Below are 25,249 nucleotides of genomic sequence, written 5' to 3' on the forward strand. Positions count from 1 at the left end.
AATAAACAATGTAAACAGTTGTATGCGCCTTGCTCTGGTTTACATCAAAAATTAAAAACTTGGCGGAATCTTTGTATAATTAATAACAAAAAATGTTTTTCCGACTATACATATCACATTGTGGGCATGCATCCTATATTTATATTTGTATTAATTATGGATTGAGTGCACATGAATTTTCAATACATGTTTTAATGTATTATAAATTGCAATGTCTCCCCTAGGTAAAGAAAAATAAAAAAAGAATAAAATGATGTTGTGCGAGCTGTCTGGTTTTGTCTTGATAGAAGTATAGAGCACTGAAGTCACTCAATCTTGTCACCTAATTTGGGATTGCTCGGTGCAAGCTTTGGTATATTGTATTACACACATACTTGAAAATTTCAAATTATTTTGTTTCAGAAAGTACCCTTATGCATTACTCTGCAACCTTGAATTTCAGAGCCATGTCCCTGGATCTTGTGTGATGACACTGATTTTGGAACCGTTAAGTTCAAGCCTGGTTGGCGAAGCTCTCCTCTGTAAAATGTCCAGTTTAGGCCCGATATTTGCCTGTTCTAGATCTCCATTCCAAACTTTGTTCTACTTGGTAATCTGGTTGCACCAGATTACCAAGCAGATAAGCCTGAGAAGAGCAAATATAAATATAGGTACAGGTGTTTAGTTCTTGAGCAATCCTATTAACAATACTCACCACGTAGCTTGGTCTTCATGGGTAGCATTCTACCAGCTGGTGAATGTCATCATTAGGGAAATGGCTGAACTGCAAAGGGTAAGCCTTAAGTGTGGAAAGGAAAGGAAAGAAAAGTGGCGGAAGAAGAGTATTTGTTACTTTTCCAGCTAGATGTTTAAACAGCACAAAGAGTCACAAACGTAAATCAAGTCCCACCGAATGCAAGGTAACATGCCCCTTAGCCAGTGTTCCTTTATCACTGTCTGTCGCATCAAACCTTCCCCAGAGTGCTGGCCTTAATAAGAGTTCTGTTTTCAGGGGTATTCTGAATGGAGGTGATTAGTGTTTTCAGGCTGGTTTTCAGGGTGTTCTAAAATCTAGGTTCCTGAATTCCCAAAGAGTTGCCTCCTCTGTATTTCAGCCATTTGAATGTCGAATGGTGGACAAGGCGCAAATTGACTCCCTCTCTGGCTTATACTAAGTACACAAATTTTGAAAGTATAAAGGGCAGTATTGGGCCTTGAGGGTGGTGCAGAACAAGTTGAGTGACATGCTCACGAAGACTGAGTGGCTGCGGTTGTTTCCCGAGAGATAGTAGTTTAGTCATGTTAGTCTTAACAAATTTGCATTACTTTCTAATTGTCCCTCTATCACTTGCCGAATGCCTCAGATATGGCTGATACTTAGGTTAAGTGGTGTTACTTCCAAGCAGTGGAATGAGTTGTTGAGAATGACTGTTATGTTTGTTGTTAACTTTTGATTCTCTGCTTTGTTCTGTAATTAATGTGTAGTTAAGGTTGGGGATTGGGCACTATGTAACATTTGTCTTATTTTTATTTTTTTCCTCCCTCCAAAAAGGTAAGATCAAGTATTCAGAAAGGGTGTATGATGCCTGCATGGATGCCTTTGACTGCCTCCCATTAGCAGCCCTGATGAACCAGCAGTTTCTGTGTGTACATGGTGGCTTATCTCCAGAAATCAATACCCTAGATGACATCAGAAAAGTAAGTGCCTCATGTCTACAAGACCGTCTTATCCTGTCTGATTCTATCATTTGTATCTCTGATTTAGTAGCTGACTAGCAACTACGGTTTGGATCCCAACCTCTGCGTTGGAGCCTAGCCATACTATTTTTGTTCTAGTTTGTTGGGAAGGGAAGAATAAAAACAGTTCAGAGGGATGCTTCTCCAATCTCTGGCTTGAAAGACTGCCCATTTTCACCGGCAGTGGGGTTCTAGAATCCACACTTTGTTAGTCTTAGTGAAAATGCGTCTAGAGGCTAATCTTCCAAGTAATTGCATTTAAATAACTGATTTTCTTACGTGATCAAATAGTTTAATTATTGACAAGTTTCTAAATTCAGTTTAGTGCGCATATTGTGTTCACTGAAAATTATACACCACAAGGAACTAATTCTAAAACCACTGCACAAATAGTAAACACCTGGGGTCTCAGTGAAGCGCATTTGTTTAATCCACATTCAAAAGGGCTTATTTTGGAGTTGCTAAAAGTGCTTTATTTTTTATATTTATTTCTCGATTTAGACGATGAAGTATAATCTTTATATTGGTCTTGATGATTTACTTAAAAAAATAAAGAACTCAGTCGTTTATAGGTCTTTTTGGGATGGACCAGATTAGTACTTTTACAGATTAGCATAATTCCTTAATACGTTTAATACTTTACTTCAAAAACTTTGCATTTGTATTTTATGTTAAAATGTTCATATTCCATTTGTTTTACTCTGAAATTCATTTGAGATAAAAAGCATTCTTGTTTTTGCCTGCTTTGGTATGTCCCTCTCACTTCCTGTTTCTTAAACACACATACATTTACTCATTTGTGTATCTTTTATCTTCTATAGGCAGTAATTCTGTTTCAGTCTTTATTGGTTTACATTGTCGCATTATCTTAGATTAGTAAATGGATGCAGTATGTTGAAATAGACAATTCTTACTTTTGATTAATTGTCCCTCATACTGATTTATTAATTTCCCCGTACGGTGTTGCCATTCCTTAGTGTTTTCAGATGTTTACATACAGTTTTTTTTTAAAGGCCAGCCTCTTTTGATGTACAAAGAAATCCAAGATAAAATGACCTTTTAAGAATATTCTCAATTTTTAAACAGCCTGTATGGTTAATTTCTTTTTTTTATTTTTTTAACCTATTTCAGGTTTCACCAGAGTACAATCTGTATAATAGAACCAACAGTTTAACTTACACAGAGAGCAGTTTTTTCTATTTAAAAAAAAAAAAACTTACAGCAGGTTACCTAGCAAAGTTAGCTAATAGGCAAGCAGGCAAAATAGTGCACAATCATTCATGAGGAAAGAAAAGGGGGAGGGGTCAGCGCCCGCCCTTGTAATCAAAGGTCCAACAGCCCGACACAGTAGTTATTCTTTGTATTGACATCAATACCATAATTACATTATCATATCTCAGCATCCTGATTACATGAGTTACATGGTATTCAAGTGGTATTCATTAGATATGTTTGAAGTGGGACCCAGATATTCTTGGGCTTGTTGGCCACAGGAATCCTAGAATAATATTTCCAGCTGGTCATTATAAATTAAGTCTGACAGCCATGCTTAATTCTTTGGGGACCGTTTTTTGCCCCACACACTCCACCCTGTTCACAACTGAAAGGCCATCGATAAAAGCGGTTTAACAGGTCATGGCTTATTTATTGTGCACCGAAACAGAGCCAACATGTGTTGTGGCTGGATGCCCACTTCAGTTCGGTTGGCTGTGGAAATGCTTCTCCCCAGTAATTGTTAACTAGTGGGCAGTTCCACACAAGGCGGAAAAGTCTGCTTAGGGAGAGCAGCATTTCATGCAACAGGAGTTTATAATAAATCCATCTTACATTAACATTAGGGGTGTATTATAGGCTTGATGTAAAATGTTATAGTGAATCAGTCTCGGCCTCTCATTTGAAGTTGTTATCCTGGTCTATGCGCATCATTACAGCCACTTCTTGTCTGAAATAGCTCATTGACGATCTGTCTTCCAATGTATTCTGGGATTGAGAATCACAATGGTGGACTCTGCTTGCATTGATTTATAGAGTCTTATGACATTGTGCTTATTTGAGGAAAAAGTGTGTTTTACAGACTTAAGGGTTCCTGTGGAGAAGATGAAAAGCTTGCCTTACATAATGCAGGATGTCTAAGACAGAGTGTCCACTGATGATGTATGAGCATTCAGTTAAGTAACCAGCTGGAAATATATTCCTGAGGTTTGTTAGCTCCCAGCTTTCACAGCCTACAGAGGAAAGCAGGTTCTCTAGTGAGCCTGTAAAATGGGTAGTGGTTGAGCAATTGTTCTGGAGCATAAAAGACGTAACATGTAAGAGGACTGCCATGGTTTAGTCTAGCAGATGCATGAAGTTAAACAGGCAACACATGCGGTACTCAGTGGTAAGAGGGGGCTCTGCGGCAATCGACAGCAGTATTTGAGATCACTGTAACCAGCAAAATGAGGCTGCTGCGATCAAAGGCAAATATTGTCAACAAAGATGCAAAGGTAAAGGCTGGTGGACCTAGCAGTGACACTCTGCCAAGGGAGCTGTTAAATAAGTACGGTGTGGTGGCAGGTAAGTTGCTGAAAAAGGCAGGGTTTAGCGGTGGGGAAGTGGAGACGGCCTAGCTAGGTCCAGGTGCGTTTTGCAGGCCCTGTGTGTGCTCCCCCACCTTTGTACTCATCACTACTCCCCTACAAGGCAGCAAGACCTGCAAAAGCAGTTCTGTAAAGATTGCTCCAGCTTCAGTTTCTGCAACGCCATTAGAACCAACAATGAGGTGGGACCCAACAATAGCAAATAAAGAGGAGAGGAATGAAAACAGGCAAATCCACACTAAGGTCAGACCTAGAAGTCCCTTCACAGGTACAAAACGCCTCCATTACAGCAAGCCAGGGGCCCACCTTGATAGACGTCTTGGAGACCTCATCTAAACATAGGAGTGGTGCTGCCTTTCAATTCGCCATTGTGGATTACTTTTCTGGAAAATCACTTAAAATGGATAGAATGCTACCAAATAACACAAATACATCTGAGAAGTCCTTTAGAGCTTCATCCATCAGCAAGGAATGGTTTAACTTCCCATGGAGTGGTCCCCGTAAATAAATCATTAGCTGAAAGTAATCCACCTGGAGGTACAAACAGAAAACCTGCAAATTATGTAGTAACATCAGTGTCTTAGCTAGGTTCATGCTCACTGGTTATTAAGGCTCAAATCCATAGTAATCGGGAAATTGCCCTCAATCCCCTTCCAGCCAAGGGCTACATTATCACCGAGACTGAATCAGTGAAAACGTCAGAAAGTGACACTGAAGGAAGGTAGTATTTCTGCTGGAACTACTGTCCAGGATATAGCAAGTCTTGATCTGAGGATGGATAAACATGTAATTGAATTGCCATCTGTCATTGATCTAGACTCAAGTGGACAGGGGCTATTAACCACTGTGCCGCCCACGTCAATATCAACATTGGTTAAAAAGACTGCAGTGAGTGCTTACTTTTTTCTGGAGGTTCAAGATGTGATAGGCACTGATTGGTCCGAAGAGAAGCCTGACATAGATTCCTTAAGTCCAAATCCAATAATTGGAGGGAAACAGCTTAATCTAACACTGACCCCCCCGCCCCTCCATTCCACAGAAAATAAATGTTGACAATTGTTCATTGACTTAGTTAGGTTCTACTGAGGGGAATCACACGTATTCTGTGAACTATTCACTCAAGTCAGCTGATCTTTACTTTCTGGCAAAATGATGTACGTAACCCCGCAGATGTTAACTCCCCTTAAGAACTTCCACTGGTTCACACCGGAATTTGGCGGAATATGCTTAATACTATGGATGCAATAACTGTTGCATTAAATTTTCATTCAGATAAATTGATAGACTCAGGGATAGACTCTAAATTACTTAAACTGACCAATTTAGTGGTTAAGGCTCAATCAGATACAATCAATCAATTTGGTCACTTGCATTTGTGCGTACACCATAGATAAAGTCTCAGACCTCCCAAAAATTGTAGGTGTCCTTGTAGACAGTTAAAACCATGTCTATTAAACAAAGAACCAAACATGCAGCGACATTGGATCCAAGGCAGAGTCCCTGTCAAATCAATGATGATCTGATTGTACAAGCCAACCAGCCGGCTTTGTGTGACAAATTCCACAAGGAGGAAGTAGGCAAATCATTTAATGGTCAGGCTAATTTGGTGATTGATAAAGCAGATGTGGGTGATGTTGGGCCACTAATGAAGCAAGAAAGTGAAGTCTTACATGGAACAAACATCTCAAATCCATCAACTTGCACCAGAGTACAAGGGCTAACAAAAAGAGCAATGAAAAGGCTAAGAAAGGCGTGAAACAAAGTTAGGAGATCAGCCAACCCAATTTTTAAATCCACCATCCATGACAACTGACAGGCCAAATCTCCCATGGAGGAGATAGGAAATTTTCATCAAAATCATAGCCAGGTAAATTTGATAGCAATCATTCTGGATCCCAAAAAGAAGTGTTATTGTTACATGAGAGAGACATGGGTTCACCTCCATTGATAAAAAAGGAGGCCGGGCAAATAAAGGAATCTTCCGCTACTTATGAAATATTGCAAATGAGATTAATTCAACAGCAAATTGCGCCTCCGTACAAATAAATTAAACAGCTTCAAAATATCTTAACAGTTAGTGGAAGAAATCCTGCTAATGTTCAATCATCTTCTTTTCTTAAAGTATCCCCTAGGCGAGTAGTGATACAAGCATTTCAGCCAGATAAGTACAAGTCAGGTTAGTTGCCCCTCTGACTCTACTAAGATCCTCTTTTACCCTTTGTACGAATCTAGAAGCCCATATGATATCCTAAATTATGGCAATATACTAAAATTAATAGCTTCAATCCCAGTACTTTCACTTTCAAATCTTATGATCCTGAATCTGTACAATTCAAGCAAGATTCTTCTAGTCCCACATAAGAAATTACCTGCGCCACATGGTTAAACAATGGCATTGCGAATTAAGTTGTTGAATGTGGAACGTACTTCACAGAATGGGGAGTTGAAGTTAGGAAATTTGCTAATTCAAATTATCCAGCATTATTGATCTCTACATTGCTAATAAAGAAGAAAGTGCAATTGGACACAATTCCAGTCAAGAGCTTGAAACAAGATATACGATTGGTAAAAGGAGCTATCTGCCCTTTTTTAATTCTGCAATAACATCAGAAGTTTAAAATAAAAGTTCAGTCTCTGGTCTATTCACCTGTGAACAAGGTCCAAAGCTGGAAGTCCTAATGGAGGATTGGGCATGGCTTCCAACCATCTTAACAAAAATAAAATTTGATGGTAAGGATTGGTGGTTGAATAGTTCTGCTAAATCGCAAATGCTCATAAGTTTATTTTCCTGGAATGGGCATGGCCTTGCAAGGCTGCTAGAAGATCAAGATACAAGATCTTTCTTTCAGAACTATCAAATATTGATGTTCCAGGAAACATGGAGGGAAGTCACCACCCTAATTATTGGATCTCATTAATCCTTTGTTTCTGCCACTTGTAAATCTTCACAAGGCTGTGCGAAAGGAGGACTTTCGGATTACATAGCCTTAAAACAAGATACTAAGAACCAAGACATTAATCTACAACGGTGTTAACTGCAGTGTTTAAAACTACATTTCTATACTTCAGTTATTCTATTAAACAGTTTGGAATTTATCAAAACACTTGCCTATCAATGTCCAACTGCCAAGTTAATTGTTTTGGGTGCTTTCAATTCTCTTTTAATTTCCACAAAAACAACTGATAATTCAAGTAGTGTCATAGCCCACTCTTGTCATGATCACTTTCAAAAACTAGGCCTAATAATTTTGCATAACAACCCCCAAAATGAACCATCAACTGTGCTGATTTTTTTAAATTCCAGGAGCCCCTCTGTAATCGATTATTCCATCATTTTAAAGGTTTTGGCCCCCAGTATTGTTGGGTATTATGTTAAACCACAAGTTGAAAGGGATCACAACCCTCAAGTAGTAACAATATCCATATATTGCCAGCTGAAATCCAATATTCATCAAGTGGCAACCTTATATAATTTGAAAAGACTGGTTTTGCACGGCAAAAAACAGAATTAATTAATGAGTCTTGCAGAGATACAAAATGACTTTCGCTTGGAGGTACAAAACGAAGCACCTTTGGTGAAGATTTTAAATCAAGTCTGTAGATTTTTAATAGAAAACAGTTTGGCTAAAAACAAACAAAGGAGGAATTCTATTGTAATTACCTACAACAGGTGGTATTTGTTAAAGCTGTACCAATAAAGGAAGGTCCTCTATTGAGCTACTAGAGTAGTCTTAGGCAAACACATTTCTCAAACATATATTGACATCCCCGAGAAGGATATATAAACAAAAAATATGGAAGGCACAAAAGGGCATCTCATGAGAACTTATGGACTGAACTCTTCATGCCACTAAAACAAATAAGAATAAGATTAAGGAGTTTGGGGGAATTATTAATGACCTGGAAAATGGTGTTAGCAGGGCTAATAGTGCTAATATCATTGAATCTTTTTGGGAAGATTTAATCTTCAACCTTTATGGTGAGCGATTTGAATTCAATGTAGTTCATGGTGTACAGTGGAAAACCCCAACCCTGACTATATTAAGTGACCAACAGGAAAAGGATGTTGCGCTAAACCAATATTCTCTGTTGAGCGCAAGCTCTTACTCAAAAATAAAACGGCCAATCAAGACGTTAAACAAGGAAATGGTATCAACTCTTTTTGGTGGGATTAGATCAAATGGAGCCCTAGGCCCAAACATTCTCCCGAATGCCATTTTCAATGGTAAAACTGACCTTTGGTCGGAGATCTTGACCCCCTATATTTAATGATATCTTATTAAAGAGGTGAGCCCCGAAATCATGGCAAGAGAGCATATTGCATTGCATCAATAAGAGCTGTCCCATTGATAATCCAGGGAACTACTGGCTTATAGTTCCAACAGATACTATAATCACACTACTAACAGGCAAAGGTTTTCGTATCGCGCCTTTTTGAAGACCTTGAAGAGTGGGCTGCATCGCAACACAATTCCTATCTACCAATCGGGATTCTGAAAAGACCAGTCAGGTTCTACATATCTACTGTCTCTTACTCTAATGGCTGAGAGAACAATTTATAAAAGGCAAAAATTATACATTTGCTTTGTTGATCTCAAGGCAGCCTTGGATTCTGTTCAACATGAGCTCCTATGGTTAAAGCTTGTGGCATGGGGAGTGCCACGCAAACTTCTAGATTTAATTATCCTCCTATATACCAACACATTGGTTCAGGTGAGTATGGGGGACAATACCAGCTTGACCTGGTGATTTAACACCTACAGTGGCCGGAAGCAAGGTTGTGTGCTTGCACCATGTTTATGTAACCTTTTTATGGTCGATTTTCCTCAACAGCTAAGTAATGTGAATGCTTACTCTCCTAAATTTGCAAGCTGTAATGTAAAATACCTACAGTGCACTAACAACACCATATTACTTAGCCATATGCCTGTAGGCCTACAGCGGTTAATTGGATCCTTGACAAATATGTAACAGCTAATTGTCTGAAGTTGAATAATACGAAAACTAAAATCGTCTTCCTACGGCGTTCTAGTCTTCAAGCACATGTTTGACATTTAAGGGGGAAGCCCATTGAGTCAGTAAGGCCCTACAGGTATCTAGGCTTTTTATTTGATGATAGCCTTGTTTAAAGGTCATTTTAACATTCTGTGGGCTAAAACCACTTTCATTTTTGGCTTTAAGACATTGCAAGATAAGTTAACATGTGCTAGTTGTTAGCATTTGGTGAAAGTCATGGAAGCAAAATTGGTTCCTGCATCAGCCCTATGGCTCAGTCTTCTTTCGAGGCCTGGATGCTAAGTAATTGGACCTGCTGCAAATTAAGGCTTTTAAATCTGTCTTCAAGATACTGAAGAACATAGGCCATGTGGAAATTCGGTTGGAGTTTGGCCTAAAAAGTCCAATCCTAGTGAGACAGACCACCTTTTTAAAGTCTTTGCGCCCTGTTTTTATCGGAACCTGGCTCTCTGGCAAATCTGTGTTGGCAAGAACTTTGCAAATTCAGACTATAAGTGTTTGGAGATCTTACTTAACAGTGTGTTTCCATACCTTTGACTACCAGCCATCTGGGTTCTTAGAAATAAATAAAATCTCTTAAAGAACTTTTTAAATCGAGTAACAAAACTTCAGTCTTGGATAGCGGATAAGGAGGCCTTACCAGAAACAAATCATGCTTTAACTGTAATTAATGCTTTTGAAAAAATTGAGGACCAGTCTTACATGCGGTCACATTTTCCATCTCATATGAGGGACTTCTTTCTTAAGCTAATATTTGGCAGGTATTCATCTAAGGATGGTACACAAAGGTGGGTGCAACAATGGCCAACAAGCTGTTGTAGACTTTGTGGCTACATAAAATAATCTTTATTGCACATAGTTTGTGTCTGCCAACGCTTACTACAAGTCCGAAACTACTGCCTGCCCACGATTACTGCAAGCACAAAACCACTTTTCTTAAAAGCAGGTGTGAGAACCTGCCGTCAGGCCGTTAGGCCGTTAAGCTTTGTTAATTCCGCAGGTCAATTCCTATAACGTGCTAACTTGTCTAGTTGTTGAACCTGGCAGGTAATATATTGAAATTCGCAACAAATAGCCAATCCTGAAGGGAATGTTTAATTCTGTTGAATTCCGTAAATAAGTAGAAGTTTTGCTCTTTAGCATTCCTATGGATATACTTTTATTATTGTTATTATTATTTAGTTGCAGACTATTGGTTTTGTTTGCATGAAAGAAATATTTTAAGTCCTGCTTAATAAAAGATGAAGGTACTAGTCGCAATGCCTAGATTGATGATCAATTTATTTTACAATGTTTAAGAATAAGCAGTAAATATTGAAGCACCTCGGTGCAAGTTTGCACTAATGATTGACAAAACTCTAGAAGCCAATCTTTATAGACTTGTTAACGAATTAGTAAATTTCTCCTTTTAAGGCGAGATTTGGTTGTAGCAAAGCCCTTAATTTTACCACGGTTTGATTCTGATTGAAGTATTGTTGTGAGAAGTGCTGTAATTGTTTTATCTACATACATTCCAATGCTTTTTTATTAATCAATCAAATTTACTTACAGTCCTCTCTAAATAACAGACATCAAACTCAGTTTCTCAAAGTTTATTATAAACCCAGTGCTTTCACAACGAGGCAGTAGGTGATGTGAGCAGTGAATAATGACCACCATTTAAAGTTACTGCAAACAGCATGATGTGCTATTCGCTGAAATAAACAAATGATATATAGGTAAGGTAGTAATATATTGACATAAGATAAAAAATAAATAAAAACTTGGAAGGTCACTGAAGTGGAGTCTTTGAATAGTCAAAAAAGTACGGTTTTAGATAAAAAAAAAACTCTGAAATTCACTAATTCTACCTAACTGACAAAAGTATAACTTTCATAGCCTTAGATTTCAGATATAATCAGGGATGTATTATGTGCAATTATGAGCAGTGCATCAACGTGGTGCAAGTTAAATATATGCCAGTTACTGTGACCGGTGAATTCCAGTGTTTTTTTTTCTAGCAGAGACTAGGAAGAGAAAGGTGAAGGAGAGGAGAGAGCGAGGCAGGGTGAGAGATCAGGGCAGAGAAAACAATATAGGGGAAATGAAGTAGGGGTGAAGGGCAGGGGCCATGGGACGCGAGGATGGCTTGTGAGTTGGGGGTAAAGAGTGGAAGAGGTAAATGAGTAGAAAAGTGCACTCCCATCGGGTGTTAAACCTGCAATGGTACGTAAAAGAAAGAGGAATTGTTCCCTGTGTGATGAGTAGAGGCAGACACCGAACCAATCAAAAAGCAAGGTGAAACCGTGTTTCACAGGTGGGGTAAACACTTATAGGAGGAAAGCCATCAAGCGCAGTGCAGAAATTTTACATGGAGAAGAAAGCATCAAATGGTCGAACCAAAGCCCACTCTAAGTACATGCTAAAGTATTTGTTATGGTGCTATTAGAAGCACAACCGCGACAGATTTGCATGAGATGTATAATGCAGCAAGGCATCAGTGGAGTAGCAAACCTGTCCATTGGAGCTTATGAAGCCAGAAATTATTGTAATGTGGCTCATAGGACACTCTGTTAGGGTGGTGGGTTAATTAGTGACAGGTTGGGAATTTGATCAAGGTGAATATTTCAATGAAGTGGGTGTTTTGAAGAAGTGATTTAAAGATGACCACCATTGAGGGCTTTTGAATACCTACATTGTGTCAATAATCCCTAGTAGTTGAATAAAGGGTCCGTGTCAGTTTATTAAGTTTGTTTATGCTAGTACCTTTGTGTGTAGTTTTGCTTATTTTCATGAGAAATCTCTACCCTAAAGTTGGTTTCCTGATTGATGTGGATTTTGGTTGCAGTAGTGTTACTGTGTATCTGGATGAAACGTATGTGATGGAGTTCTTTTCCATGCTTAGGTCCATACAAATAGTGCACATTATTGTCAGTGTCTTCTGATATGCTCGTCAGTGAAGTGCAGTGCCACTTTTTTTTAGGGTCGAGCCTGCGTCGCATGCGCTCGCGCATGTGTATCGCAGCAAGACGCTTTAGGTATTAGAAAAGGGCTCCGAGCTCTGTCGACGTCACGTCAGTGTTTTTCATTGGTTTGTGGGCTTGCCTCTTAAAATCTGCTTGCTTTCATTAGTCGAAGGCATGCATACGTCATGCCTTTTCCGGTGGCTAGCCCTCCTCGAGCGCATCGACCAAGTACAGAAAACATGCGAGGCTTGCTTTTTTCTGTCCGGCTCGTGGACTTCTTTTTCTCTATTTTCCTAGCGCGATTTCGCTTGGTAGAAGTCAAGCGCTTTACACAGTTAATTGCACTTTTTTGGGTTATGTACATAAATGCACTTTTGCCGATAGGTGAAAAGTTGTGTTAGGAGTTTACAAAGCTATCAGCTCTAACATGAGCAAACAGGAGACCCGTTGCATTGCAAATGCTTGTTTTTTTTTGTCTTTCCTCTCTTGTCGATATACAAAAAGAATCAACATTTTTTTTTTACGGAAAGCCCTTATCAAGTATAGTCATGTGATATTTTGTACTGTGTATACATGAATGGGTGTAATAGACTTGCATGTATGTATGGCTGTCCATTTTTATAATGTACTCATTAGAACCTCAATTGTCCTGTATGTTATGATGTAACTTCTGTGTGCACATTCCAAGGTTGCCAGCTGTCAGTTGTGGATTAGAGGCTGTAGTAAGAACTATTCATTAGACTTATTAAGCAGCACATCAAAGAACAACGTGGAAGTAATTTGTGATTAACATCTGTTGTCCCAATCCTCATTGGTGTGCTTGAGCCCCATGGTGTCATGTACTATGCTGACAATTTGTTCATTGTTTTTTTTTTCACAAGCATATGATTATGGCGACTCGCTTAACCACTTGCTAGACCATTTTTATTAGATACGACCAAAATCATAGTGTAGTGAGATGTTGACATTGGGCAGTAGTTCTGAATGACCACTTTGAATGGGTCAGCATCTTAAAAGTCGTTTTCAAAAGATATATATATTTTTTTTGGCACGCTCAACATTCAGATCGTTTCTGTCCATCAACTTCTTTAACCTATAAGCTGTGTGAGGGAGTGCAATACTGGAATAACTCATTTCTGTTAGCATTAACATTATGAAGTTGCAACCACTTCTTGGCCTGCTTCCTTTGCCAAAATGTGGTTACCAAACCACTGTCTGACAGGACCAAGAATGCTTCTATAGCTCTTTAATCAGAGCAGTGTGTTTTAGATATTTAAGGGTGTGGATGTGGTTCGTGTGGAGTACATTGGTACATCGAATGATCATGGACTAGCCTTTGGGATTTTGAACTTGCAGAGAGATAAAGACCTAGAATTGAAGCATTCCAGGCACCATGCATTTTTTGCTTCCAAACCTGATTCTAGAGGAACAACTTATTTATCTGCAGCCCCAAGTCTATCCACTTGCTTCAGACTTACCCAGCAAACAATAACAATTGTTACAATTTCATTAAGTAATGCATCCTCACTGGTCCCAAAGAATGGACTCAATAGAAAACAGATTGCTCCAATACCTCAGACCCGGATGTCAAAGTTCAGGCACCAATCTGACGTTTAGGATTCTCCAACATATTGTCATTCCTTCTGATTCCTTTCTGGAATCCTGAACTGCCAAGTTGCATGCCAACAAGGCGACTTCAGCTTCATTTTGAATCATCCAGTTGGAGGTTCTGGCAGTACTCCAGCCACCACCACCATCAACAAAAGGATCATCTTCAAAGTCCTCGTCCACGCTCACAAAGCCCTCCACAACACTGGACTGGCCTACCTCAACGAACGAGTAAACTTCCACATACTAACTCGACAGCTCCGCTCCGCCGACCTCGCCCTCGCTACAGTCCCCCACATACAACGCATCACCTCCGGCGGCAGATCCTTCTCCCACCTCGCTGCCAAGAACTGGAACTCCCTTCTCCACCTACCTACACAAGACCCAGGACCTCCTATCCTTCAGAAAACACCTTAAAACATGGCTTTTTGAGCAGTAACCGGCTACCCCCTCCCCTCCCCCCCTCCCCCCCCCCCTCATAGCGCCTTCAGACCCTAACAGGCTAACAGGTGAGTTGTGTACTTAAGAAATTATTTGATTGATTGATTGACCACCTCATTTGCCTCGGTTTTTTTAATGTCAAATCCAGCTACCTCCACTGGCCCTGATGCCACATTAAGGGCCATTAGGAGCAAGTCTTCATCAAAGACTGGCCCTGACTGATCAGCTCACTAAATTCTGACACAGTCCCCAGTTTTGTTGTGAGCATGAGGAGTTGTATCCAAGTAAGCATTCTATCTTGGTTTTAGTAAACGCCTTACACCCATCCTCACTTAAGAAAGAGGGTCTCTTTATATTGTTGTCTGCCTCAGCCTCTGTGCAAAGCCAGCACTCTACTTGAACTACAGGTCCTTGAGCTGGCAAAAGAGACCTCAGTATTTCTATATTGAGAATGTTCCAGACAATTTTGCTCTTTTCAGCCTCCTTAGAGGCGACAGTCCTAACCTTGGATGATGGGCCCATTAGCCAGGATCATGCTCCATAACCCATGAAGCATAGGCTTTGGCATTAAGCAGATGATGTTGTCTCATTTGTTATACGATCCCTGGATGCTGCTGGCCCTAATTCCTGGACCCATTTGATTCCTGCACTTGTATCCACTGATCATCTTAAGAGCTTTTAGCAACAGTGCCTCCTGTTTTATTTAGCTGAGACACAGACCTGTTGAAGATCGATAATTGTGCGGGTGAGATTATTATATTTGTTGCAACTTTTCTATGTCATCCCGATGATACAATGGTTGTTTTTTAAATAGGAACCTTGTTTTTAGGGACTTCATTGGTTCTTCATTAAGATGGTGTAGATTGAAGTTTTTCTGTTAATAGAATTGTGTATTACCTAAATTATGTTTGTCTTTTAAGATTTGTGGTTAAAACAGTAATGCTATGATTATCTAATGATATACTTTGGTTGATAAATGTTTGATGACAAATTAAAAAATGGGTGAATTTTGAAATTACTTTAGCTATTGTCAAATTAATTAGTAGGCTTGGAAGAGCGACGATTATGACCCGTGCCTCAAATTGAGCAGAGAATAAAGCTCACAATGAGTTCAGGAGGCTCGTTTTTAAACGGTAGCCAGGATGCCTTTATTAAATAAAATGACATTTCTACATCTTATTTTGTGTTAATGAGAGGGACAATGTTAATAATATGGCTTTATTGTGCTTCCACACAAGACCAAATCAAAAGCATTAATTTTTCATTGCTTAAATGTTGAATAGTATCTGCTGTTGATAGTTTTTGTTCTTATGGAACCTCGAGGTTATCATAATTTTGTTACATAGTGCTTGTACCATAATTATTGCCACTACTAATCCATGTATTTAACAGGTGTCACTGCTATAGCTTGCTGGCTTTACCAATATGTTGATACATTTTGTGTGGAAAAGAGAAATATTTTAAGAGAAAAATATTTGGGTAATTTTATCGAGATAGGATTAACCCCTTCGCTGCTAGGCATTTTCCCCCTCAGGTGCCAGGCCTTTATTTGGCTATTTGGGGCAGTTCACGCTTAGGCCCTCATAACTTTTTGTCCACATAAGCTACACACGCCAAATTTGCGTCCGTTTTTTCCAGCATCCCAGGGATTCTAGAGGTACCCACAGTTTGTGGGTTCCCCTGAAGGAGACAAATAAATTAGGCAAAATACAGCAAACGTTTTTTTGTTGTTGTTTTTTTTAAAGGGAAAAAAGGGCTGCACAAGAAGGCTTGTGTTTTTTTTTCTCCCTAAAAATGGCATCAACAAAGGGTTTGCAGTGCTAAAATCACCATCTTCCCAGCTTTCAGGAACAGGCAGACTTGAATCAGAAAACCCAATTTTTCAGCACAATTTTGGCATTTTACGGGGACATACCTCATTTTTACTATTTTTTGTGCTTTCAGCCTTCTTCCAGTTACAGACATGGGTGTGAAACCAATGCTGGATCCCAGAAAACTAAACATTTCTGAAAAGTAGACAAAATTCTGATTTCAGCAAGGGGTAATTTGTGTAGATAAACACAAATTACCCCTTGAAAACAGCTGAAATGAAAAAATATTGAAATTGAGGTTAAAAAAACAGCTATTTTTCTCCATGTTTTACTTTAACTTTTCCTGCGATGTCAGATTTTTTTGAAGCAATATACCATTACGTCTGCTGGACTCTTCTGGTTGCGGGGATATATAGGGCTTGTAAGTTCATCAAGAACCCTAGGTACCCAGAGCAAATAAATGAGCTGCACCTTGCAATGGGCTTTCATTCTATTCCGGGTATACAGCAATTGATTTGCTGAAATATAAAGAGTGAAAAATAGGTATCAAGAAAACCTTTGTATTTCCAAAATGGGAACAAGATAAGGTGTTGAGAAGCAGTGGTTATTTACACATCTCTGAATTCCGGGGTGTCCACACTAGCATGTGAATTACAGGGCATTTCTCAAATAGACATCTTTTTTTTTTACTCACTGTCTTACATTTGGAAGGAAACATTTTTGAGAAAGACAAGGGGCAATAACACTTGTTTTGCTATTCTGTGTTCCCCCAAGTCTCCCGATGAAAATGGTACCTCACTTGCGTGGGTAGGCCTAATGCTGTCGACAGGAAACGCAACATGGACACGTCACATTTTTACATTGAAATCTGATGTGTTTTTTGTAAAGTACCTAGCTGTAGATTTTGGCCTCTAGCTCAGCCGGCACCTAGGCAAACCTGCTCATTTTTTAAAACTAGACACCTAGGAGAATCCAAGATGGGGTGACTTGTGGGGCTCTCACCAGGTTCTGTTACCCATAATCCTTTGCAAACCTCAAAATTTGGCCAAAAAAACACTTTTTTCCCTCTGATCGGTGACAAAGTTCTGGAATCTGAGTGGAGCCATAAATGTCCTTCCAAACCAGTGTTCCCCCAAGTCTCCTGATAAAAAATGGTACCTCACTTGTGTGGGTAGGCCTAGTGCTCGTGACAGGAAATGCCCCAAAACACTGTCTGGACACATCAAAATTATCAAATACAAAACTACCTGTTTTGCGGGGAAGGTGAGCACCTGCGTTTTTGGTCCTGGGCTCAGCAGCCATCTAGGGAAACCTACCAAACCCAGACATTTCTGAAAACTACACACCCAAGGGAGTCCAGGGAGGTTTGACTTGCGTGGATCCCCCAATGTTTTCTTACCCATAATCCTCAGCAAACCTCAAATTTAGCTGAAAAATCAAATTTTTCCCACATTTATGTGTGGGATCACTGAACCAGGGCAAATTTCCTACCACCTAACGTTCCCCTCAGTCTCCCGGTAAAAATGATACCTCACTTGTGTAGGTCGGCCAAGTGCCTGTGACAGGTAGGAGCCAAAAGCATGTCGAAATTGAGGGGGAACCAAAGCAGGTCCAAAAGGGCAGTTTGAAAAAAATCGTTTTTAGGCTGACAAGTGCAGCAGAATTTTTATTGATATGGATGAGACAGTGTTGGGTGGTAGGAATTTTGTGGATTCCTGCAGAGTCCTGAAGGTTCCATCACAAAAATGTGGGAAACATTTGTGATTTCCAGCAAAGTTGGAGGTTTGCAGGACATTGTGGGTAAGGAAATGGTGCAGGGTGCATGTGACGCACACCACCCTGGAATCAACCAGATGTTTAGTTTTCAGATTTGTCTAGGTCTTGTGGATTTTTCTACATGGCAGGGTCCCAAAGTCAAAAGTGCAGCCCTCGCCATTCCAAGTGGGACGATTTTGAGAGTTACCAAGCTCTCATGGCCCAAATGTAAAACCAAAACCCCAAATAATCAATTGTCCTCTTGCTTGCCGTGGAATAAGATGTTTTAGTGTGCGGGGGAGAGCTGAAAGACTGTTTTTTTTTTTTTTTTTTTTTTTTTTTTTTTTTTTAAATTCCCTGGCATCTAGTAGACTTTCTGCACCCCTTCCCCAGGGTATGGATTGGGGGTAATTGCCCAATCTGCCCACTTGTGGGCAGAACAACTTTGGCCCCATTTATTTGGGGTGAGGGTATGGCCATACCCCCATCCTCTTTTTTTGAAAAAAAAAAGTTCCCTGGTGGGCTTTCTGCCCCACTTGGGCGATTCCCCTTCCATCCCCGACTGGGGGGTGTTGGGAAGGAGGCCAAAGGGGGGCGCGCTAGCCCTTTCCACCCCCCCCCCAGTGGGCCAGGTGCAGGACAAGCTGGTCTCGTCCCAGGCACACAGGAACCTTCTCCACAAATGTTTCTGTAACCAGCTGACTTACTTTTTGAGCATTTCATTTTCAAAATACCACATCAGCACACTTCACTCCTTAATAAAGATGCAACTTAACATTCCTCAGATGTGCTAGACTAGGAAGACATGCCTTCCTGCTAATGGTACCATCTCTCTGGAACAGTCTTCCCCTTGAGCCTCACCTAATATCTCCCATCTAGTCTTTAAAAAAAAAGTGCTGTCTTCACTCCCACAACAGATCCTCTAGGATCAGGAACCTGAGTCTCTTGATGAGTCCCTAGATCCTCGGGGAGCAGAACTGAGCAGAACTCAATCCCTGCAGTGTTTCCCTCTCTGGGTAAGTGGACACCGTGGCATACAGGTGTGATAGTGCAGCTAGATGGAGCTACCTGTCCCCTTCCCTAGATCTTGACTCCGGTTTCACTAATATGCAGTCCTTTTTTATTTTAGTTAATACTCATTCATAGATTCCTGGGTTGCCAACTTGAAACCTAGAGAGATGGCCACCATAGAACCCTTAACTGTGCTGACATGTTGCCAGTGTACCTAGCATCTGTGTTTCTTTGGCATTGTCAGCACAAGGCAGCAGCTTTCTCTGGGCCTCAATTAGACATGGCCATCAGAGGCAAACAAGGCTCCTTTTTGTCCATACTGGCCACCTCCCTACAACCAAGCAAAGCCGTACAGCTTAGTTTTAGCAATAGTAAAGGCCTTTGAGTCTTCCTCCATTATTAGTATAAAGATGCTCACAGTGAAGAAACTGGGTGCCTGTGCTCTAGTGGCAGCCTTGGCTTTTCAATGAAGCCAGTGCTTGTTATTTAGTTCCAAGTCCTCAGGCAACCTGAAGCGGTGCCAATGCAGTCATGCTTCAAGCCATCTATCTCGAAGTCTGTGACACAGCAAGTACTGGGCCCACAAGTAAAACCCCTTCTTAGTAGAACCTTCAGCTCAGTATGTTAAGGCATGGGAGACTTTAATGAAGGGCCTCCCACTTCCATGAAGGGCAAAGCTTTGTTTTGCCGTTTGATGACTGGAGTCCTACAGCAAGACAGTGTACCAGTTCTATGATCTCTCTCTCATGCAGGTTAATGCAAAGGGTGACTTTCAGACCATTGGCTACACCTGTCTGTTGCACCCCTTGCACCCCTAGCTTGTGTCCATCCAGCAGAGTGGAGGTTTATGCAGATCTGAAGTGAGAAAGTGATGTCATTGACCTAGCCCCTAACCCTCAGGACCATGAACATCTTAATGAGTCGATCTATGTGGCCTAAGTCTTGAAGCCCAAGAGAAAGTCAATGACACAGAAGGCAGACTTCAGCCTCTCAGCTGACATGATTCATCAGCAGTACAAATGAGGACCAGTCATGGATGAACAGATGTGTGGGCCATCCAAGCAGTACAAATTCAATTAGGTCTTTATCTGTCAGTGAATAATTTTATGTTTTTCAAAGACATTGCTGTTAGACCTGGCATCCTTGGCGTAGTTTCCCCTCCCCTAACTTTTTGCCTTCAGGCCTCCTGTTTTTTGCTATTGCTGGCCTTAGTTCCCTGCACAGTTTACCACTGCTAACCAGTGCTAATGTTTGTGTGCTCTCTTCTTAAAACTAACATATTAGATTTGCTTATATCCAATTGATATATTAAAGTTACTTGTAAGTCCCTGGTTAAGTGGTACTCCCTGTGCCCAGGGCCTGTAAATTAAATGCTTATAGTTGGTATGATGCAATCATTGTGCCATCCATTTAAGTAGCACTTTAAACGTGTCTCAGGCCTGCCATTTCAGCATGTGTTTGTGCAGTTTTAAACTGCCATTTCCATCTGGCAAATTTTTGCACACCTAAATCTTCCTTTCTAATACATGCAAGTCACCCCTAGGGTAGATACTGGACAACCCAAAGAGCATTGTGCAGTGTATTTAAAAAGTAGAACATATGCCTTTAGGCTCATATGTCCTGGTAATAAAAACAAATCTTAAGTTCGTTTTTCACTACTTCAAGGCCTACCTCTTCCATTGGATAGCATTGGCGTTACCTTACTACATTTAATACGTGTAATTTTGAAATGACAACAGGTAACCAGTTCGTTAGGTGTCTCTCCACAAACCAGGATTGTACTTATTTCATTGGGCCTAACTGGGTCCCTGTAGCAGGCCCGCACTCCATCCCAGGTGGCCTGAACTTGTAACTTTGTCCCGATCTGGCGTAACCAGATATCCACAGTTGACGCTTGGTGCTTTTTGGCACAATTTTCACTAAAATATTTGCACTTGATTATCTCTGGTTTTACTGAATGGATTTTTGCCGTTTTGGTTATGTTTTATTTATTACTCTATTTTCTAACTTGGTGTGGGATCCTTTTTGTGTGGTGTTTTTCACTTTTGTTACTATATGAAATATTGCACAAATGTTTCACACATTGCCTCCAAGTTAAGCTTGACTGCTCTGTGCCTAATTTCTCACAATTGCCAACTTTCTCAAAGGTTTAGGCAGCTTCATTCTATTTTCAGGTTAAGCCTCTGAGTACAAGAGGTTAATGGTTTTTGCTATAAAATCACCAGTAGTTCAAATGCCATATCAATGATATGAATAGAAAAAATATAATAGAAAAATGTGTTTTTGTACATGTAGCCATGCATACTTCATTGCTATCCATTGGAGTAAGCATACTTGGTGCACAAGAACTAAACGTGAAAAGCTACGGTTTGCTGTGAGATTCACAGCAAGCTCTGTTGGTTATTGGTTTACATGTGACCTTCCTTCCCTATACTGGTCAAACAAACAAAAAGCAATTGATATTTGTCCAAGGATGAGACTAGGCTACAAACTGGTTCTTCTGTGTTAAAATAGGGTCCCATGTATCCAGCCTGGCTTTAACCCTCATGACTCAGTTTTATCCAAGGTCCTCTTTGAGTTACTCAATCCTTCCTCAGTAGACTGAAATGGTAGGAGTAAGTTTGAACTCAACATTGGCAAAAGTCTCCAAACCCAACCACCCTCCATTCGATAGAGAAGTGGCTATCAGACTGTGACCCATTTCCCGGACAGTAATGTTGTGGGGAATCTCACCATAGGCACATTGGTGACTTCACTGGTGGCTTTCACCAGGCATGTGCCAGTCTTATATAGATAGATGGGCTTCATGGACACTCAGGTTCTAAGGCCATTTATCTAATTGGGTTTCCTCCTAAAGTGAGGTACAATTGACCATGCAGTTCTGCAGAGCTTATATGGGTATACGTACACTTCTAAATGCAGCCTTATCTGTCTTTATTTTATTATTTTTACTTCGGATTCTACCAAAAAGACTGCAAATTGGAGAGTACATGGAATAGGAGCAGAAGTAGGACTGGACTAAACTTAGTTTAATGATGACTCTCCCACAAGCACTTTCAAGTCTCTTCTACTAAACCCTTGGTCAAAACTAAACACGAATCAGCTCTTTTTAAGAGAACTTTAAAGTGGGTGCACTCAAACTGGCAGAGGAAGGCGCATGGTGTAATTGGCTCTAAAAATGCCAACTAAAACATTTATAAACATAATTTCTTGTGCTGCCACTACATGTCATAATGATACTGAAAGGTTAAAAATTGGACAAAGAGAAACTATGAAGATTGACAATCAGTGTTAATGTAATTTTATCTATTGCCAGCATTAAGTTGCTTTTGGCAGTTGTAACTTGTTATTATAGCTATTTCTCATAGGGTCCTTCTACTAATAGTGTGGTCTGGCAGTATTGTTTAGCCCCCCCCCCCGAGACAGCACTTGTGCTGTAGCTTGTGAGGCATTTTGTCCCCCACTTACCCAGTTCTTCCTTTTTCTTCTCATCCCTGTCGTTGCTTGCCACTTCGTTTGCCAGGAAAAACAGCGCCATGATGTGTGCCGCATCAAAGCCCCTTTTTCTAACTTTTACCTATGCTACTTGGCAGCAACACTGCTGTACAACATGACTAAAGCACACTGGCAAAACCCATAACTCTTATATGCGAGACTTATTGGCTTTGCCAATGCTCGTTATTATTTTCGCTGAGTTCGTAGCAGGCCAGGATGGTTGGAAGAGTGTGTATTTGAAAGGTGACCTTTTTGAAAAGTTTGGAATGAGTATCTTTGGGTCAAAAAGCAGCAGAGCCAAGTACACCTCACTGTTGGTATACGTACCAGGCAAAGGGAGATAGGATGCCAGTATACATATTAAATGATGAAAATCAGGTCTTTTCAAGACAGATGTATCTAGTGTGAAGAAAGCTATATGTGCTTAAACCTCATCCCCCCTCCCCTCGCCACCCCACAGCCCCAACGAATTTGGCGGGACAGTGGATTAGACAAAATCCAGATTGTTCTCTTACAGCAGAAACAATTGAATGATTAAAAGGATTGTGTACGTTCCACCATTTGTGTTTCTACACGTTAATGGGTGGAATGAATTTCAGATATTTGAGGCAAAGGAATAGAAGCTGTGAGGAGCACCAAATGCGGGTGGATGGGTTATTGATATTAAACAAAGGGAGAATGTTGGCATACTCCAAGGAGAGCGGACATTAGTACACAGGTAGGAAGTTGCAGAGAAATCAGAATTGCTGCGTGAGGTTCTATGTAATTGTAGATACATCCAGCCTGATGGATATACACTTTACACAAGGATCGCTGCCTCCATCATTTGCCAGCTAGCAGGATCTAGTGTTTTGTAAGGTGATGTTGTTATTAGCAAATGTGGACGAGGTTGATAATGGTTGTAACCCTGTAGTGGGGGTAGGTGGTGGCAATCGGGCAAACGAGCTAAACGACGGCGTCAAATACAAAATGAAAAACATTTTGAGTGATCAAACATTTGTGTAATTTGAAACACCATGGCAGCCTTGGTCCTTAACGTTGAATGGTAAAAGCTACATTTTGTGATTGTTGACCACGTGTGATTTGAGAAACTTTTCCCAATGGTCAACGCATTATCAAGGAGCTACAGAATCAGAATCCTATTTACAGGACCATACATGTTTTAATAGTTTTTATGAATGTAACTGGTTAAACTGTAGTACATTTTCAGAGCTGTATATTCTCTGTTGCGTCACAACATGCGGTTCTCATTGAAATATTGCACACATTGATACCATCATTTATATTTGAGTTTGTGCGCTGACACTCTGGGTGTATAGAGTGCATTCTATGTTTTACTTGCTATCATTGCGTGACAGAAGAATAAAAATTAAAAAAAATTATTTCAAGGTCATTTTCAGCTGATGTGTTTTTTTTATTTATTTTATGATTATAATGATCATTCATTTTCTCTTGCTGGTTTATTTGTTTTCAGTTAGATCGATTCAAAGAACCACCTGCCTATGGCCCCATGTGTGATATTTTGTGGTCTGACCCCCTGGAAGACTTTGGCAATGAAAAGACTCAGGAACATTTCACTCACAACACAGTTAGGGGGTGTTCATACTTCTACAGGTGAGTAATGTGACCTCTATCCACGATAGCTGCATGATTTTTCTTAAATGTTGGAGTTTGTTTAACCCTCTGACCTCCATCGTGTATACACTGGGCATCTACGAAAGTAAGCATGTTTGCAAATCTAACACACACATGTGGGCGAAATTGTTAGAAGTGAAGTATGACAATTGCCTTTTGTAGAAACGAAGGAGACATTATGTTTGTTGATTACGTGAAATATATGCATTTTAATCGACATATTTACTTTGTTTTGTGTAAAGCATTCCTTTTCTTTGTGAAAGAAATAACGCCCCCACAAAGATGTTACATACATTATAGAAAGAGAAGAAAGACAAAAGTACTCTATTCAAATGGGTGAAGTGTCTGCTGTCTTGGAAAATGAGTACTTAGTGATTGATCCCAGTGATAAATGTTGAAATACTAATGTTTGCATTTTTTAAATGTATCCTGCGTTTTTCACTTATCCTTGATTGTAGGGAGGAAACTGCCCCGATAATCTTATACGTGGGAGCTCATTTGGAGACGTCAATTAGCTTTTGAAATATCTTAAGCAATAGATTGTGGTTTAGTGGCCAGGCAGAAAGTCAAACGAAATGTAGGTATGGAATGATGGAAGATGTTCTAATGGCAAATTTACAAAAGATGAGAACAGCTTCCACCAGAGTGGAAGTGTATTGCATGCTTTTCTAGGGCTGGAAGGTCGAGACCCAGACATTTAAGTGAGGATGATTGAGACATGACTCCCTTTAGAGCATCTGTAAGAGCTTTATCTAAGGATTGCTGATTAGTTCTTTCTGACCCCTGCCAATTTGTAGATCATAGGAGTGGAAGTATAACTGAAAATTCTGTTACTCAAGGCATTCGTTTTCTAGGAGGGCATGACTGTCTGCATCTGATTACTGCTGCAGAAAGGCTGACAGCCAAGTGCATAGAAGTCACACTTCAATGCGTCCAAGTTTTAGACACTCCTACTTGTAACCAGCACCATTGGTTGCTACATGAGAACCACCCCTTTGCATAGTGTTTGAAGGGCAACCTGAAAACAATTTTGTGAGGAGAACAACACAAACAGTCTGGAGATTCAGACAGTGGATCCACATCTGTGGTCTGTAAAAGGTTTATGAAAGTGGTTTCCAAACCACCCCACTTTGTTAAAGTCCAAATGTTCTCTTGATCAATCAACGAAGTGTTGCCCAGAATACTCTGAGCTGCTATGCAACCAGGACTGATGTCTCCCAGAGGTGAGGGGACATCA

The 25,249-nt window shown here is 40.2% G+C and overlaps 1 protein-coding gene across 10 annotated transcripts in view; it reads left to right on the forward strand.

The window, feature by feature from the left end:
* PPP3CA (protein phosphatase 3 catalytic subunit alpha) overlaps nucleotides 1-25,249 on the forward strand; it is a 608,768-nt gene that overhangs the window by 380,122 nt on the left and 203,397 nt on the right. For all 10 annotated transcript variants that reach the window (XM_069230223.1, XM_069230221.1, XM_069230225.1 and 7 more), the window contains exons 5-6: nucleotides 1,532-1,677; nucleotides 23,852-23,991. In XM_069230223.1, the coding sequence (XP_069086324.1) occupies nucleotides 1,532-1,677; nucleotides 23,852-23,991 (286 nt within the window). The remainder of the gene's footprint in view (nucleotides 1-1,531; nucleotides 1,678-23,851; nucleotides 23,992-25,249) is intronic.

Source organism: Pleurodeles waltl, chromosome 1_1 (genome assembly GCF_031143425.1).
Source record: "Pleurodeles waltl isolate 20211129_DDA chromosome 1_1, aPleWal1.hap1.20221129, whole genome shotgun sequence".
NCBI lineage: Eukaryota > Metazoa > Chordata > Amphibia > Caudata > Salamandridae > Pleurodeles > Pleurodeles waltl.